Consider the following 18,413-nt stretch of genomic DNA (forward strand, 5'->3'; position numbering starts at 1 on the left):
TTTTTATCCAACATTCTCTGAGCTTTCAGCCCCACATGATGTTTGTCATTCCACAGCTCAAAACATAGCCAGTCTGCTGCCAGGTCCCTACTGGCTGGAACCAGCTGCTAAGAGATGGGTAGATTGACTCACCCTCTGATTTTCACTCTTTTGTGGAAAAGGACATAATTTCAATTGCCTCTAACTAAAATGTTCTGCTGAGATCAAATACTCTGTGTTGGAGTGTAGTGTTAGTTTCCTAACCTGCTGGGCCATGGGGCTGACTCAATGCATGACATATTTTCACCATGGCACTTGAGAAACATTTCACAAAATAATTATCTTTGTATAGAGGGTATTAATATAACATATAGTGCTTTTGAAAATTAAGCAAATGATTCAACATCAGTGAATATGTTGAGCATTGAATGCAAAATTTGAGTTACTCAGATTTGGCTCAAATTGCAACCTCCATCTTTCACCAGCTGCTAACAAACCGTGTGATCCTGTGTTACTGCTTTGCTTCAGGATTTTGTTCAAATTGATGTAGCTGCATGGTTTTGTTTTACTGTTTGTCTTGAGGTTGTAGGCCCTGTCGTCCATGTCTCATTGCCAAACCTTGGTGCCTCCTCCTTGAACAGCTGCAGTCCTGTGCTAATCATGTATCCACGTGGTGTTTGTCTTGCTCAAGCAGACATGCAGCCCCTGGATCTGAAGGAGTTTTGGCACTGACATTACTGTTGACAGTACAGTCACATTACTGAATTTGCCTAGGAATCAGCTGTTGGTGCACTTCACATTCATCCTAAAAATATGGTCATATGATCATCAGTACTGTGCCGCGAGTCTGTTTACCAACTTTCTTCCAGTTCCATCCTGTCAAGTGATTCTGTCAATCCTGCTTAAGCATTTGTATCAGCAAGTAATTTTTTCTTGAGTTATAGAGAGAGGCTAGGTAACTTAATTCATTTAAATGCTCAAAAAGGATTTATTTTCTGTGGCAACTTTAGTATTTCTCAACCATGTTGAGCCTAATTTTTGATGGGTTAAATAGCTGTTTTCAACAGTTACAGACAATGGCCCAGATCTTCTGGTCCCGAGAAAATGTTAGCCAGAAAAATCAATTTGTCCCCTGAGCCTGTTCCACCATTTGATAAGATCATGGCTGATCTGATTGTGAACTGAGCTCCACTTTCCTGTCTACTCCTATATCCTTTGACTCCTTTGTCACTTGGGGATCTATTTAACTTGGCCTTACAAATATTCAATGACTCTGTTGCCACTGCTCACTGGGAATGAGAATTGAGCAGACCAGCAATCCTCACAGATGATAAATTCTCCTAATCTGTGTCTTAAATGGGAGACCCCTTATCTTTAGTGTGTCCCCTAGTTCTAGTCTCTCCCATTAGGGGAAATATCCTCTCAGTATCCACCTTGTCAGTTCACCTCAGGATTTGTATGTTTCAATAAGATCACTTTCATTTTTCTAAATTCCAGTGGATACAGGTTCAACCTGTCAAACCTTTCCTCATAAGGTAACCCCTTCATGCCAGGAATCAAGTGAGAGCACCTTCTCTGAACTGCTAATGCAATTATATCCTTAGTTTGGAAGACCAAAACTGTACATTGTACTCCAGATGTGGTCTCACCAATGCCCTGTACAATTGTAACAAAATGTAATACTTTTGTACTCCATAGCTTTTGCAATGAATGCCAACATTCTGTTTGTCACCTTTATCACTTGCATACTAACCTTTTGTGATTCATGTACCAGGACATCCAGAATCCTCTGTGCTGCAGAGTTTAGCATTTAAATAACACCACTTTTCTATTCTTCCTATTAAACTGGTCAAGTTCACAATTTCTCACATTATGCTCCCTTCTGCCAAGCTTTTCCCCGCACTTTAACCTTTCAGAATGCATTCAATAAAGCGTCTTGGTATAGGCCAGTTACAAAAGTGTGCTATAAGAGAGAATGGGCATCATGAAAGTTAATTGATGGATGGGAAACAGAAGATTATGACTAATGTATTTTGCAGAGCTCGAAGTAATCAGCCTCAAGGGTTAGTGTTCGACTCACTTTAGTGTGAGAATGGCCTTTTAAGAACAAAAGTTTATATATTACAAGATGGAAAAAAAAGCCTTGGACCACATTTATTCTCTATCCTTTGATTTCATTCCATGCATCTGCTGCTTAGTCTACTCCACTCGCCACCGCCCTCATGCTTGTGTACTCACACATTCGCAATCTCCCTCTCCCCCTCTGTCTCTTGCTCAAAGACACGAGAACAAAGCGACCAATTTGTGAAATGTCTTGACAAATGTTCCTCACTGACCCTTTGTAGATAATTGGGAAATTCCAGGTTCACCATTATTATCTAGAAAAAAAAATTCCTGCTTTTCAAATCCTTTCATATGCAGTACTCATCTTGCTTTGCAGGAATCTATGCAACATCTTCATGATGGGCTCAGTCTCCAGAATCTTGTTCCATAGGTCAATCACCCTCTGAGGACAAGATACCAATTTTTTTGATCTCTCAAAATTGGAAGGTTTGGCAACCAGCATATTTTGAAATGAAAGAAAGAATTTGAATTTATAAAGTGACTTTCACATCCTTCGACCATCCCAAATTGCTTCACGACCAGTTGATTACTTTTTGATGTGCTATCTAGATTTTCTACCTAACAAATACATAGACAATTTATGCAGGAGCAAAGTTGCATATGATTTGGTGGTGTTGACTAGGACACGAGTAAAACTTTTGCCTCTCTTCAAATAGTACCATAAGGATTTTTTTATATCGACCGAGAGAGGTAGGACGTTTGGCATGGAAGAGTTAGCAAGAACGGGAACACAGGTGGCATGAGAAAAACCCAGGGAAGCATTATAAACTCAACTGAAATGCACTGGAAAATGCGAAGCGGCAGAATGAGCTAAAAAGGGTACAAATACAGAATTGTGATTTGAAAATGCCAGTATATAAAGCCATAAAAAGGTCTATAGCATTGTGCTTTACTGTAAAAAGGGGCCCTAAGTTTCTACACGGCACCAGAGGAGAGTGTGCAGTTTTAATTGCCACATGAGAAAAAATACATTAAAGCTATAAAGAATATGTAGCACAGATTAACCAGTGTTGATGCTAGGAATGGAAATCTGTGGTTATGAGCAGAGACTTGAGATAATGAAACAGTTTGTTGGTGCAAAGAATATTGAGAGATCTTTTAAATCATTAAATATTTTGACACTGAATATGAAAAGACAATTCTCTTTGATTGAAAGTTGATGAAAAGGGGTCTGTTTCAGATCCTCGCGCAGTGAGAAGAATGATTAGGGGAAATTTCTTCATGTAATGTAAGAACATGAGTGTTTTGCCATAGGGAGTAGTTGAGGCATCAACTATGGCATCTCGGGACAGCAGAAAGGCATTTGAAGCAGAGGAAGATGTAGAAGGGTGTGGAGAGAGCACGACTATGGCATTAGTTTAAGACTAGTGCAAACTCAATGAGCCAGTAGGTCACCTTCCATGCTGCCAATTTCTACAATTCTGATGCGACCTTTATAATGTAACAAAATAAAATAGTTTCAACCAGCATGTCATTTCCAAAAGAAAATTGTATCTTGCATTCCGAGCCCAAGGTGACCTACTAGAATCCAAGTCAATGGTCTTTGTTTATAATAGGCACAAAAGACGCAAACAGCCTAGAAGGGCTAGGGAGCACCACGTAAGGGTTCAGGGTTTGAATTGTCACATTTTCTTCAATGGAAACAAAAATCTAGACAGCCCACATAAACTGCAATGTTGTGGATCTGGAGAGGAACCATATGTTTTTTGAAACCTATTCCTATTAACCTTTATTGTGCAAAAATGCACGAGTGTATTTTTAACCTCTCGCCCTTTAAAAATGGCTGTTGGAGATGAAAGCCTAAAGAAGAGGTATCTGAGGATAGTACATGAAATGTAATATTTACAAGCTTGACCTTTTGGTTTATTCTTAATCACCTTAATATTCTTATGTTAATTATTCTTAATATTAATTGTTTTATTTTCCTTTTGTAAAGTTTGATTTTACAATCACTCATCCATTTCCTTTAATGTTATGTTTTTCCCCTTGTTTTAGGTCCGGTTGTTTACGTATTGGATCTTGCAGACCGCCTCATCTCGAAAGCATGCCCCTTTGCAGCTGCTGGGATCATGGTGGGTTCAATCTATTGGACAGCTGTTACCTATGGAGCTGTGACTGTTATGCAGGTAACATACAGTGATTTGCATGTATCTGTGAAAGTATCTTGAATTTTCTTTTGTTTGTTGGTGGTTATGCTTTGGCAAGTATGCTGCATGCAAAAATAAATTTAAAATCTAGAAAATCCTTGAGATGCAATTGTTATCATAACATAAGAGATGGCAGGAGAAGGCCATACAGCGCTTCAAGCCTGCTCTGCCTTTCAGTGCAATCATGGCTGATCTGGGGCTTCAATTCTACTTCTTTGCCAGCTCCCCATATCCCTTGAAACCCTGAGTGAGACCAAAAATCTGCATATCCCAACCTTAAATATATTCAATAGTGGAGCATCCACAATCCTTTGGGGCAAAGAATTCAAAGATTCACAATCGAGTAAACAAATTTCTCCTCATCTCAATCCTAAATTGTCAATCCCATATCTTGAGACTATGCCCATGTCCTAGATTCCCCAACCAGTGGAAACAATTGTGGTGTCTACCCTGTCAAGCCCCTTCAGAATCTTTTATGTTTCAATAAGATCACCTCTCATTCTTCCAAACTCCAGAGATTATAGGACCAGTTCACTCAGGATCTCATCATAGGATAGTCCTCTCTTCGCAGGGACTAATCTAATCAACCTTCACAGTACTGCCTTCAATGCAAGTATATCCTTCCTAAGATATGGAGACCAAAATTGCACATAGAATTCCAAATGCAGTCTCAGAAAAACCCTGTATCATTTAGTAAGATTTCTTCGTTCCTGTATTCCAGTCACCTTGCAGAGGGCGTCATACCATTTGCCTTCCTAATTGCTTGTACGTGTATGCTAACTTGAGTTCCTGCACAAGGACACCCAGTCTCGCTCAACGTCAATATTTATAAGTCCCCCGCCTTAAAAAAAAATCTGCTTTTCTATTCTTACAACCAAAATGAAGCACCTCACACTTCCCCACATTATATTTGATCTTCACTATGTTGTTTTAAAAATTTGTTTACTGTGTTAATATTCTTGTGGCATAGAAGAAAAGAATGGTATTGCTGGTTACCTAAGCAGTGTTTGCATGGTAAATTGTGACTCATTTCTCTGAAATTCTCCAAGGCTATCTGCACTTTATTAAGAACGACTGTTACTCTACATGTAATTCATTTTCACATACCACTGTTTTAATCCTAGGTTTTTATTTCCAAATGAATACATACATTTTGTAGAATTAAAACACTATAAAACTTTCTGTTTCTGTGAAATTAGAAAATTCTGAAACATTGAAATTAATACCTGCTATATTAGTTAGACCAGTTGTTACAATCCCAATTGATACTACAGAACGAGAAGGTCCCAGAATGGAGCTCTGGCTCAAAAGACTAGCTTTTAATTTTTATAAAAAACATGGGTGAACAGAGCCACAGGACTGTTTGGCAACCAAAAAAAAATTATTAAACATGAAAAATTTGAATATATTAGAACACTCCTTCACCCCACCTATTTCTTCACATGTATGCAGATTGTAAGAATAACACAGGTTACAATATACATCTTGTGCTGTAATGTTCTCACTAAATACACTATCTAAACCAACAGGCCAACTGTGGTCAGACACGCCCCACTCTGAAACCATGCGGCAGATGCCATCCAGTCGAACTTCTGAGGATTTCTCCTCAAATTGCCCTAGATGATTATTATACGGAGTCAACTGGCCACACTGGTCCCTGGCTCCCACACGCAAACACAAGTTTTTCCCAAACTCCACTTTCAAAGACATGTCTAGAATCATCGTCCAAATGCTTTCCCTCAGCCGTTTTCAGCAAGGATTCACTTCCAAGATTTCCAACTCTCCTTCCAGTATTACTCTGCCGTGAATTGCCACATGTATTCAAGCTTCCACATGATCTTCAGCCACTTTTAATGGGACACTGCTGCATTATAAGCTGTACTAAAATCACCAACCTTAAGATTGCTTCAGATATCTGGCTTCTGACTAACCAACTTCACCAGGTCTGCACTCTACAACTCAGTCTTTAACTCAGAGCCTCTGCCCCTTTCTTTAACTTTAGAACATAGAACAGTACAGCACAGAACAGGCCCTTCGGCCCACGATATTGTGCCGAGCTTTATCTGAAACCAAGATCAAGCTATCCCACTCCCTATCATCCTGGTGTGCTCCATGTGCCTATCCAATAACCGCTTAAATGTTCCTAAAGTGTCTGACTCCACTATCACTGCAGGCAGTCCATTCTACACCCCAACCACTCTCTGCGTAAAGAACCTACCTGTATCTCCCACCACGAACCCTATAGTTATGCCCCCTTGTAATAGCTCCATCCACCCAAGGAAATAGTCTTTGAACGTTCACTCTATCTATCCCCTTCCTCATTTTATAAACCTCTATTAAGTCTCCCCTCGGCCTCCTCCGCTCCAGAGAGAACAGCCCGAGCTCCCTCAACCTTTCCTCATAAGACCTACCCTCCAAACCAGGCAGCATCCTGATAAATCTCCTCTGCACTCTTTCCAGCGCTTCCACATCCTTCTTATAGTGAGGTGACCAGAACTGCACACAATATTCCAAATGTGGTCTCACCAAGGTCCTGTACAGTTGCAGCATAAGCCCACGGCTCTTAAACTCCAACCCCCTGTTAATAAAAGCTAACACACTATAGGCCTTCTTCACAGCTCTATCCACTTGAGTGGCAACCTTTAGAGATCTGTGGATATGGACCCCAAGATCTCTCTGTTCCTTCACAGTCTTCAGAACCCTACCTTTGACCCTGTAATCCACATTTAAATTAGTCCTACCAAAATGAATCACCTCACATTTATCAGGGTTAAACGCCATTTGCCATTTTTCAGCCCACCTTTGCATCCTATCTATGTCTCTTTGCAGCCTACAACAGCCCTCCACCTCATCCACTACTCCACCAATCTTGGTGTCATCAGCAAATTTACTGATCCACCCTTCAGCCCCCTCCTCTAAGTCATTAATAAATATCACAAAGAGCAGAGGACCAAGCACTGATCCCTGCGGCACTCCGCTAGCAACCTGCCTCCAATCTGAAAATTTTCCATCCATCCACCACCCTCTGTCTTTGATCAGACAACTTTGAATAATATCTTTGTTTGGTTTTCCGTTCCTTTGTCCCTTTGACTTCAGGTTGCCTGGACTTCTCTTTTCATTCCCTGATTTCTAGAACTATCTGTTGTTTAGTTTCTAAGACTTGCTTTCTTTCCATTACTCTGTTGTCCTGCTTCTCTGCTTCTGGCAGAGCTGTGAGAGCTGGCTTCTCTTTCACTATCTAACTCCAACTGCCTTGGATCCATTTAAAAACTAAACTCAAAGGTCTTTCTAACTTAAAGGTGGTACCTGGTTGCTAAGCAACAGCCTAGTCCTTCTCTAAGCCCTGTTTGCTTTTCACATAAGCACTCTAATCACAATACTGACACAGTTTGAAATGAAACCAAAACCCCCATACAGGCGAATACTTTTGTCTAATATGAATCTAACTAGAGTTTTAACCCTCTTTTACACAGAAACACTAAATTAAATTCAAATTTATCTTGCTTCTAATTTCCAACAATACAAACATAAGCATTACTTAAAACTGTCTGTTTCGTGACACTGTTGATTTTGTTCCATTTCAGCATTTGTAATTATTGGCCAAATTACTATTATGGATTTACCATTATGGATAATGTGGATTTTTGCATTTTGAAGGTTGTAGGACATAAAGAAGGCCTAGATGTCATGGAAAGAGCTGACCCACTGTTTCTTTTGATTGGACTTCCAACCATTCCTGTTATGCTTATTTTGGGAAAGATGATTCGTTGGGAGGACTATGTGCTAAGACTGTGGCGAAAATACTCCAATAAGTTGCAAATTTTAAACAGTATATTTCCAGGTAATCCAAATACATCTAGCAATGTATTTCAAGTAATGGGATTAAGTTGTAATAAAAACAAAAAATACTGGAAAAACTCAGCAAGTTTGGCAGCATCTGTGGAGAGAGAAACTGAGTTAACGTTTCAAGTCTGTATGACTTCAGAGCTATTTTTATTTTGGTTCTTTCATTTATTTTAATGGGATTAAGTTCTTCAGACAACTGACAAAGTAAATTATGCATTCCTTTTGTTTGAAAATAAACATTTTTTATCAAAACCTACGAAGAATTATTGTTGTGGGTTGCAAGTATTTGTCTATTTGTTGTGAATACAAATATTGAATCTGCAGTGTTTGTTTCTCATTGCTTCATTTATACAGATGGGAACATCAGGAAACTAACTACAAAATTTATGCAACTTTGATCATGTGGGTGCCCATCCACCCACCCATTCTCCCATCTGTCCATCCTACTGAACATCTGGCACAGAATCATGCCTTTTCCACCACTCTGTCCCATCCTCATCTTTATATATCCTGTCCCACCAACAGGATGGAACCTGGTGGCAGCATTTTGGTATAGAGAGGGCGTCATCCTGGGAGTTCTCAGCATTGAATTCTGTCCCCCTATTATGTCTCATTGCACCTGGTTGAATATAAGCAAGGAAATCTTCTGATTACCACCTACCATTATCCTCACTTGAAAGAAATCAGTACTTCTCCATGTTGAACACTTGAAAGAAGCACTGAGGATATCCACGGCATTGTATGCACTCTGTGGGGACTTGTATGCCAATCACAGGGTGATTTGGTAGCGCCACTTCTCACCAATTGGCCATGTCCTGATGATGTAACTGTCGGACTGCACCTGTGGCAAATGGCGAGAGAACCAACACGAGCGAAAAACCTTGATCTTATCCTCAGCAATATCTTTCCCAGATGCATCTATCCATTACAGTTTTAGTCGGAGTGACCACTATACGAAGAATACTGTAACAGGCCCTTTGGCTCTCCAAACCTGCACCAACCATGCTGCCCATCTGAACTAAAAACCTCTACCCTTCTGGGGACCATATTCCTTTTATTCCCATCCTATTCATGTATTTTTTCCAGACGCCCCTTAAAAGTCACTATCGTATCTGTTTCTGTGACCTCCCCCGGCAGGAGTTCCAGGCGCCCACCACCCTCTGTGTGTAAAAAAAAAACTTGCCTGGTACATCTCCTTTAAACCTTGCCCCTCGCACCTTAAACCCATGCCCCCTAGTAATTGACTCTTCCATCCTGGGAAAAATCTTCTGACTATCCACTTTCCATGCGCCTCATAATCTTGTAAAGTTCTATTCGGTTACCCCTCAACCTCCGTCCTTCCAGTTTCTCCAACCTCTCCTCAGCTAATGCCCTCCATACCAGGCAACATCCTGGTAAATCTTTTCTCCACAAATCCACGTGGAGATGAAATCTATCTTTTCAGTAAAAACACCATCCCATTGTGTTGTATAGCATTATCCCCAAGACTACTGTCCCTAAACAACAAACCGGCTGCAGTGAGTCACTTGCTGCAGGATACCAAACCTCTGATCTGCTCTTGTATCACAATATTTAAGTGTCCTGCTTTTACCAATCGTTGACCCGCCTGATTTGAATTTGAAACAAAAACTTGGCAGCTGTTGTCTGCTGCATTTTCCATGGCAATGCCTCTACAAATCAGACTCTGCTTGCCAGCCAATCCGCATTCTCTTCTCATGCAGTATAAATGGTTGTTCCCTTTGCTGTTTATCTTCAGAGCTGTCCTGATGTGTGCAAGATGAAAAGCTTCAATAGCATATTTCTTTCAGCAATGTTCAAGTTATGTCGTACCAAATTTCATATGTGCTCCATTTTATGAAACACGCTACCTAATAGCTTTTTCTACCTGTATTTGCACTTTTCAAGAATTATGTATTTGATCAATTGTTCCTTTTCTCTACACTTCTTGCTTTGAATGTATATTAACATTCCTCTTTGCTCCCAATCATGTTTAGACTTGATCTCTAGCCTCTGGGTCTTTCTATTGGAATTTTTTTTTTAGAGAGCAGACTTGCTGTCTGCCAAAAAACCCTTTAACTGCTTGGCTGCAGATGCGTTTTGACTTTTGGATTTGCCTACCTCAGTACAGTGCAGAGAGTTGTGGGTTCCAGGACTTGAGCATATAATCTAGTTTGACATTTGATTGCAAAAGTGGGGCAGCACTTTTGGCTGAGGCTAAAACTGAGGCTGTGGCTGTTTGTTCAGGGAAATAGAAAAGATGTGATAGAACTTCAAGAAAAGCAGAGAATTCTCCCGGCCAACCTTCATCCTTAAAGCATGCCCTTCATCTCACGGGGCCTTAAGGTTGAAATATGCCAACTGCATGGGTCAATGTTTCAGTTAGTAAATTATTGATGTATGAAATGCTTTGCGATATCTGCAAAAAACTTTCTCCCAACTGGAACCTTTTATGACCTTGAGATGTCCTGAATGCTTCTGAACAATATAAATGCTTTTCAACTGTGATCACTGTTATATGGCAATGCAACAGCCTACTTGTGCAGAGCAATATCCCTAAATGGCATTAAGATAAATGACCTATTTTAATGATGTTGTTTACAGGATAAACATTGGCCAGTAAACAGAGCTTCCTTCCTCGGCTTTGAATAGTACCATGGGATCTTGGGCACCCACCTGTGAGAGCAAACGGATCCTCAAGTTAATGACCCACCCAAAAGATGAACCTCCCGTAGTGCAGCTCTTGCTCAGTACTGAACTAAGTGTCACCTGGATTATGTGCCCAAGCCTCTGGAGTAAGGTTTGAACCCGTGACTACCTGAGTCAGGTGGGAGTGCTAATTTTCGCATCCAACCAGGCCCTATCCCCATTTACCCTACTAATCCCCCTGACGCTAAGGGGCAAATTTCTCTAGCATAGCCAATCCACCTAAACTGCACATCTTTGGACTGTGGGAGGAAACCAGAGCACCTAGAGGAAACCCACGCAGACACTAGGAGAATGTGTGGAGTTTGCACAATCACCCGAGGCCGGAATTGAAAGCGGATCTCTGACGCTGTGAGGCAGCAGTGATAACCATTGTGCCATTTCCATTTTTTTATTGCCAGTATAGACTGCTAACACTTCCTCTCCTAGCAACATTTGTTATTGTGAAGTGAACAGTGACCCTGCAAATCTTGACAGTTTCCTACAAATCATTCGATTTGTAGGAAAGGTCCATAACACTGTAAATAGGAATAAAGTGGAAACCTTATTTCTTGTCATAGGCAGTTGTTTGAGTCAGCTTGGCTCAATTAATAACACACACACACATCCAGATCAGAATGTAGTCAGTTGAACCTCCTCTTGTAGACTTGAGCACAACATCTCTGGTAAGAATTCAGTACAATAATGAGGATGCTGCATAGTGGGAAGTACAGTCATCCAAATCAGACGTTAAATTGAAGCCCTGCTTGTTCAGATAGGAAAGATTCCAGACATCAGGGAAAAAAATGTACTCCTGTGTCATGTCAACACTGTTCCCTCAACAAACCTCATGAAAGAAAATAATTATCTGGTTATTGATTAATTTACTGTTTCTAGCACAATGCTGTGGGTGAAAATATTCTGACATGTTTTCCTATGCAACAATAGTGACTAGGCTTCAAAAATATTCCATTGTTCTGTAAAACATTTATGACATCCTGATGATTATAGAAATACAATTCTTTTGTTATTTTTGCGTTAACAAGGAATTATTTTGTATGGTTCTGTTTCTTATTTTTGACCTATAGGTGTCTAGTAGCGGGATGGTGCAATGTTGGGATAAAAAGAAGTATGATAATGTGGGGAAACTGAGGGGGTGGCCTATAGTGCACCAGGGACTGAGGAAGTTAATGAAAAATGATGCCTGCTATGTAATTAATGGGATAACCAATTCAGAAAAAATTGCTACAGCCTTCTTAACCATTAAGTAAGGAAGAAAAGTGACAATGATTAGAATTACTCACTTGACAAGTTTACGATGCATACAAATCTATTTAGTCCTGATGTGATACAGTAATCAGCAGACTACTTTTTAGGTCCTTTAAGCACAAGACATTTATTCAAGTTGCTAACTCATGCTGTTGAATATATTTTAGTTTTGTATTTCAGACAGGTTAGAAACATAAGAAATATATTTCTTTGTGAAGGCCCCTTTTACACTGCAAATGGTTATCTTTTGATTGCTCCACAATAGGGAATTACTGGCATCAGTAACAGATTTTGTTGTCTTGTTAATGTAAAATTAAAGCCACCCTATGTTGCTAATAGATACTTTCCATGCATGTTAAGTGTAAAATTCATTCTGATTCCAGGAAATACTAACCTGGGAAGATTTGTTTTTCCTCAAGCTACTTCTAATTAAAGGGTAATAAACTAAGCAAGTGTGGGCTGATGCTAAGGGCGAAAGAACGTAAACAAACCCCTCACAATTTGCTGTTGAAGTTCCTATGGTGTCAGTGCAACAAGTAAAATATCATGCTATATAGCTGGCATAACATGGGCGCATTGAAAATGAGACTCAGTATAACTTGCTTCAGTCTTGTCCTTTTTGCAAGAGGAAAGGTGATGTGCTATTACAGCAAAACAAAAAAATAGAAACGTGGTGTAATAGAAAACTTGCACAAGAAAGACTTTGTCACGCAAGTTATGAAATTGGCTTTGTTTACATATTAAATCAAGAATTCAACAAATTCTTCTGTAATATCCTGTGCCCAGGAGACTAAGGAGGTATTTGGCTATAGACACAAAAGGCTTACTTTGGAATATTTTGCCAGTGTAATTCTGGAATTAGTATTTGGGAATAACCTTAAATGGCTTTTTTGATTGATTAAGACATTTTGCGAATTGCTGTTTATTGGCTTTTAGTCCTACTTTATATCATGACATGCACTTTGGCTATTCTCCGTTGCTAAAAATCTGGAGCAAGAATTTCATAAATCACTGAAAAGCCTAGCTGGCTATTTAACTGAACAATATTTTCTAACAGACAATATTATTCTTACAGCAGGTGAATGTTTTCTGCCCCTCCAGCCAAACAGAAAGGAAGTGTTTACTTTGTGAATTTTCTTTTGATTGTTTTTTTTCCTTCTGTTTTTACCCTTTCTAGGAATAGGCTGCCCTGTTCCTCGTGTTCCAGCTGAGGCCAGCCCACTAGCAGATCATGTGTCAGCTACTCGCATTCTTTGTGGAGCTTTGGTTTTTCCTACTATTGCCACTATAGTTGGTAAATTAATGTTCAGCAGTGTCAACTCAAACCTGCAAAGGACTATTTTGGTGAGAAATTTTCTCAAGTATTAACAGTTTAAACCTGCTATAGAAGCATGCTCACCCTTCACTTTTGTATACAAAAATTCAAACCAAGTATGTCTATTTAGCATTGACTATCTGGTGTTCTTGCACACGTTCTTACTAATGGAGTAACTTCAGTTGTTGATTTATACAGCAATTTTAAAGGTTTTTCCCAGATGTGCAGATATACCTGCTTGGCTCTGTGGATAGCTGCCTTGCCTCTGAGGCAAAAGTTCAAGCCCCACTCCAGAGGCAAGAGTACAAAATCTAGTCATGTTATGCTGAAGAGTGCTGCAGTCTTTCAAATAAGATGTTAAACAGAGGTTCATCGTGCCTTTTCAGGAGGTAAACGATAACATGGCTTTATTCAAAGACAAATAAGTGATTTCTTTGCATCCTGGTCAATATTTATGGCTTGACCATTTTTTTAAAAAGCAGATTATATGGTCACCATCATATTGCTGTTCTGTGAAACCTTCCGATGAGAAAGTTTGCTGCCTCATTTCCCTATATTTGTGACTGCATAGAGTCATGGAGAGGTACAGCACGGAAACAGGCCCTTCGGCCCAATTTGTCCATGCCGACCAGGTTTCCTAAACTGAACTAGTCCCATTTGCCTGCATTTGGCCCATATCCCTCTAAACCTTTCCTATCCATGTATCTGTCCTAATGTCTTTTAAATGTTGAAATTGTACCCACCTCTATTACTTCCTCTGGCAGCTCATTTCATATACGCACCACCCTCTTTGTGAAAATGTTGCCCCTCGGGTCCCTTTTAAATCTTCCCCTCTCACCTTAAACTTATGCCCTCTACTTTTGGACTCCCCCTACCCTGGGGAAAAGACCTTGGCTATTCGGCTGTTCAGCACTTGAGAAATCCTGAAGCTGTTAAAAAAAAAAGTGCAATATGAATTGAAGTTTTTTCTTTTTGTATAAGGTATGCAGACTACCCATAACAGAGGCACAGTCCTGGTTTATTTATTTTCTGAATACAGTTTTACTTATGATGCCAAAAGCTCCTAGGGATGGAATTATGAACGTCTTGTGTCAAGTAATGAAACATAATTTTTTGGAGTATTTCTTTAATTTCAAAATTAGTCTTCATTGAAATGTTGCAACAGCAGCTTGTATTTGTATAACATCTTCAAAGTAATAAAGCATGTCCGGTCTCTTAGGAGCATTATAAAGCAAAAGTTGATACTTGCAAGCTAAAATGCTGAAAGAGAAACAATGCTTTGTGTTTTGCTTGGCACCATGTCATTGCCATCTGTGAATTGAAGTTGGATTTGATTGAATAACATGAGTTACATTGTTATCTTTATGCCCTAAAGTTTCTTTCAGTTCTTCAGGGGCATTCCATAGACTTTTTGCTCCTTGAAAATCTGGTCTATATTCACTTTCTTCAAGCAATTAAATGAGTTGAAGCCTGTAATAATCCATTATACATGCCTTGTTGAGTTCTTGTTGCTTATCTTTACATAAAGCTTTTGAATGTTTGAAGGTTTGAATTTTGTCAAATACGATTGAGTTGTTTCAACCATGTTCTTCGGAACAAATTCACAACTCAAAACTACTTCTGCTTCTGGCCCTAATACATATTAATTTGTCAGATTCACCTCTTAGTTGCAGAAGGATGGGTGATGCTGAGAATTTTTTAAAAATTTGTTCAAGGGATGTGGATGTTTCTGGCTATGCCAGCATTTATTGCCCTTGAGAAGGTGGTGATGTGCTACTGTCTTGAACAGCTGCAGTCCATATGGTGTGAGTTCACCCACATTGCTGTTGGAAAGGGAATCCCAGTGAAGGGACATTAATATAATTTCAAGTCAGGATGTGGTGACTTGGAGGGGAAATTGCAGGTGGTGGTGTTCCCATGAATCTGCGACCCTTGTCCTTCTGGGTGGTGCTATTCATCAACTTGGTGAGTTGATGAATAGAATACTCCTGTACCAGCAGAGGTTACCCATGAAGGCTCCACCTTCTCAACCTAGCCCCTCGTCTGAGGTGTGGTGACCCTCAGGTTAAATCACCGCCAGTCACCTCTCCCCCCCCCCCCCCCCCCCCCCCGAAAGGAAAGCAGCCTATGGTCGTCTGGGGCTATGGCGCCTTTACTTTTTACTTTCAGAATATTCAGAATGGTGTCGTTGGTAATATTTTTCACTGATGGAGAGAGTCCATTCTCTAATGTTGCCATTGTTCCCTTTTGATTGTTCTCTAAATTAGCATAAACTTCACCAAACAGCTTAAAATACAGTATGATATTGATTTTGGATTTCCAGAGTACTTTGCTTTTATTTTGGCTAAAAGAAACTTTTTGGTATGTAAATAAGACACATGATTGGATTCTAGTTTATTTTTAAAAAACAAAGTGAGTAAACTGAATATTTACTGTATATCCCCAAGCCCAGTCTGGTGCCATCAATGAAGAACTTATTTCACTTGGTATTTAAAATATTCATTTCAAAACAAAGGTTTGGCAATATTTTATTTTTTTCCTATTCATTCCGTGGGGATTTAAAGATTTTAGTTCCTTAATCTCAGCCTAATTTAACTGAACTGTTTCATTCTGCCTGGAAGCCTTATTACCTCTTAAATTCTATTTTAATTGAAAATGTCAGCCAAAGTGTCAGCGTTGCACATATATTTAGTTCATAATCCTTGCTTTATTACAACTATATTATTTGTGTAACAATTATGATTTTAGTAGAAATAGCTAAACATTGGGAGCATTAATTTTAGAGCATTGGAGTCGATTTGACTGTGGACTAAATATTCCTGTATATTTATTTGGCAGGGTGGTATTGCCTTTGTGGCCATCAAAGGAGCTTTTAAAGTGTACTTCAAACAGCAGCAGTATTTACGCCAGGCCCACCGCAAGATATTAAATTTTCCAGAGGAGGAAGCATGAGAAGAATCTGACTGCAGCCTGGTTAATGTGCTATCAATCTTATCTAGCAGTTGTGCATTATTGGTTATATCAAATTGTGATGTATATGGTATTGTGGGTAAGCTGCTGGTGCAGATTAATGTATACATTTTTTTTTGAAGTGAAATAAAGCACTTTCATTTGGCTGAAACTGGCAGCTAATGCTATCAGTGATCATTGAACCCAAGAATGTGATTGGCTTTGGTTGCTTTTTAAGCACTTTCTTTATAGTGATTTGACAGCATAATATTTAATTAGGTTACACTTTTAATACTATTTGCAAAGCAGCAAATGTTAGTTTATAGAATCTTGCATTTTAAATTTTGTTGACAATTTATTTTCAATATGTACAAGTTGTCCATTATGTTTTATTTTGCAACACAGCTTTTTATTAAACCCCAAGTAAAACAACCCTTATTTTTTTACAGTGATGACACTATGTTCTCTTACACTAAGTCCAGCATTGGGTAGCTTTTTCATGGTTGACAAATAATGTAAAGTTTGTACTAGCTTACTGAAGAAAAGCAGTTTGAGGTAGTTTATTGTTCTAGATGTGATCGCCAGGACATTTTGTACTGTGATGGAGGCTTTTCAATTCCCTTTGTGAAAACATGCAAGTTATTTTTCCTCGAGTGCATTTTATTGCGGGTAAGTAAAGAGTGAGACTTAAGTTCTAACCTTTTCCTCCTCGTCCCCCTGCCACCCAGCACCACCACCAAAATGGTTGTACTGTACTACTTGTAAACATTTTTGTTTCTTTCCTTATGCTGTTTTTCTTTAACAGCTGCAAAGCGTTTATATTAACTCATAATGTACGATATCAATTATCTGGTTTCAACATGTATTGATTGTACAGTATTGCCTATTGATCTGTAGACTTCATTGGCCAAAGTGTATTATAAATAAAAAAACTTTATTAAAAATACTTTATTGATGCTTTATACCTGTTATGATCCTTAGCCAGACACCCAAGCTGCTGGTGAGGGACCAACAACTTTTGTTTAAAGTAGACAAAGTTTGAGATGCAAGACATTGCCCAGTGAATAAAGCAAAAATAAACTTTCTGATACAAGGTCAGAAAGATAATTTACAACATCTACCTTACATTCTTAACATTCGAGGATGCTGACAGATGCACATGAATTAACAGGCACACAGGTGGTCAAATACATCGCACTGCACAATAAATGCCAAATGTAACCAAAATCGGTTCCGCAGATTTCTCAACAACCCACCCAGGTGTCAGCAACACTGAATCAACCAATCTCTGAAACTCCATCTCATAAGGGATTCCAATCTTCACATTTGAAGATTCCACCTTGGAATTCTTTCCAAATGTCACTCCAGTTTGGACAGCTTCGACAACTGCCCATCTCTCAGGGTTTCAGTCTCATTTCCCAAGATACTGTTCCACTGGATTCCAAAGTCTACCCTCGAGCACAATTTCAGCTCTTGGTCCGCGCCAGGCAGAACATTACTGCTCAAAAAGTATCTTTGTCCCAGTTTACAGCATGGAATTTGCCCTCTTGGATCTTCAGGGATTCCTTTGAACCCTCTTCAATTGCCTTGGCATCAGCAATGGTCCGTCTTGCAGGATTTCAATCTCATCTTGCATTCCTCTGGATTCCTGACTATGCATTCGAACCCAAATTATGGACACAACGTCATACTGACAGCCATGCTAGCAGAATACTACAGTGTCAAGGAGGTAGCTTTACCCCAATAACCTGCAGTATGGAGTTACCCAACTTTGTCTGTGTTTTCCACTTAAAGTCTGCTCCCTAAAGCCCTTTTCCTGTTTGGACCCCTATTTCTCTGCTTTTTTTTAAACATTGTCTGGGACCTGTCCCCAACCATTACCAGAGCAATCTTTTTGGGACTTCACCCTGTTCCCTCTCCCCCTTTTTATTTTTTTGGGACCTTTCTCCCCAAAATGTGGAGAGGGAAAAGGTGATCCCTCTCTCTCCCCTGCCTGGGACTCTTGCCAAGCATGGTGCTCCTGGGTTTTCATGCCTCTTTTTTCTCCTTTATGCTCAGGCATGCTGGGCATGTCCTGGAAGAAATTGCACATTGCAGAACTG

General features: G+C 39.5%; 1 protein-coding gene across 4 annotated transcripts in view; it reads left to right on the plus strand.

Annotated features, from left to right (window-relative positions):
* marchf5 (membrane-associated ring finger (C3HC4) 5) overlaps positions 1–17,257 on the plus strand; it is a 105,069-nt gene extending 87,812 nt beyond the window's left edge. For all 4 annotated transcript variants that reach the window (XM_078223512.1, XM_078223513.1, XM_078223514.1 and 1 more), the window contains 4 exons: positions 4,099–4,229; positions 7,908–8,091; positions 13,225–13,391; positions 16,201–17,257. In XM_078223512.1, the coding sequence (XP_078079638.1) occupies positions 4,099–4,229; positions 7,908–8,091; positions 13,225–13,391; positions 16,201–16,314 (596 nt within the window). In that variant the 3' untranslated portion in view covers positions 16,315–17,257. The remainder of the gene's footprint in view (positions 1–4,098; positions 4,230–7,907; positions 8,092–13,224; positions 13,392–16,200) is intronic.
* The last annotated feature ends 1,156 nt before the right edge of the window (positions 17,258–18,413 follow it).

Source organism: Mustelus asterias, chromosome 11, assembly GCF_964213995.1.
Source record: "Mustelus asterias chromosome 11, sMusAst1.hap1.1, whole genome shotgun sequence".
Lineage (NCBI taxonomy): Eukaryota > Metazoa > Chordata > Chondrichthyes > Carcharhiniformes > Triakidae > Mustelus > Mustelus asterias.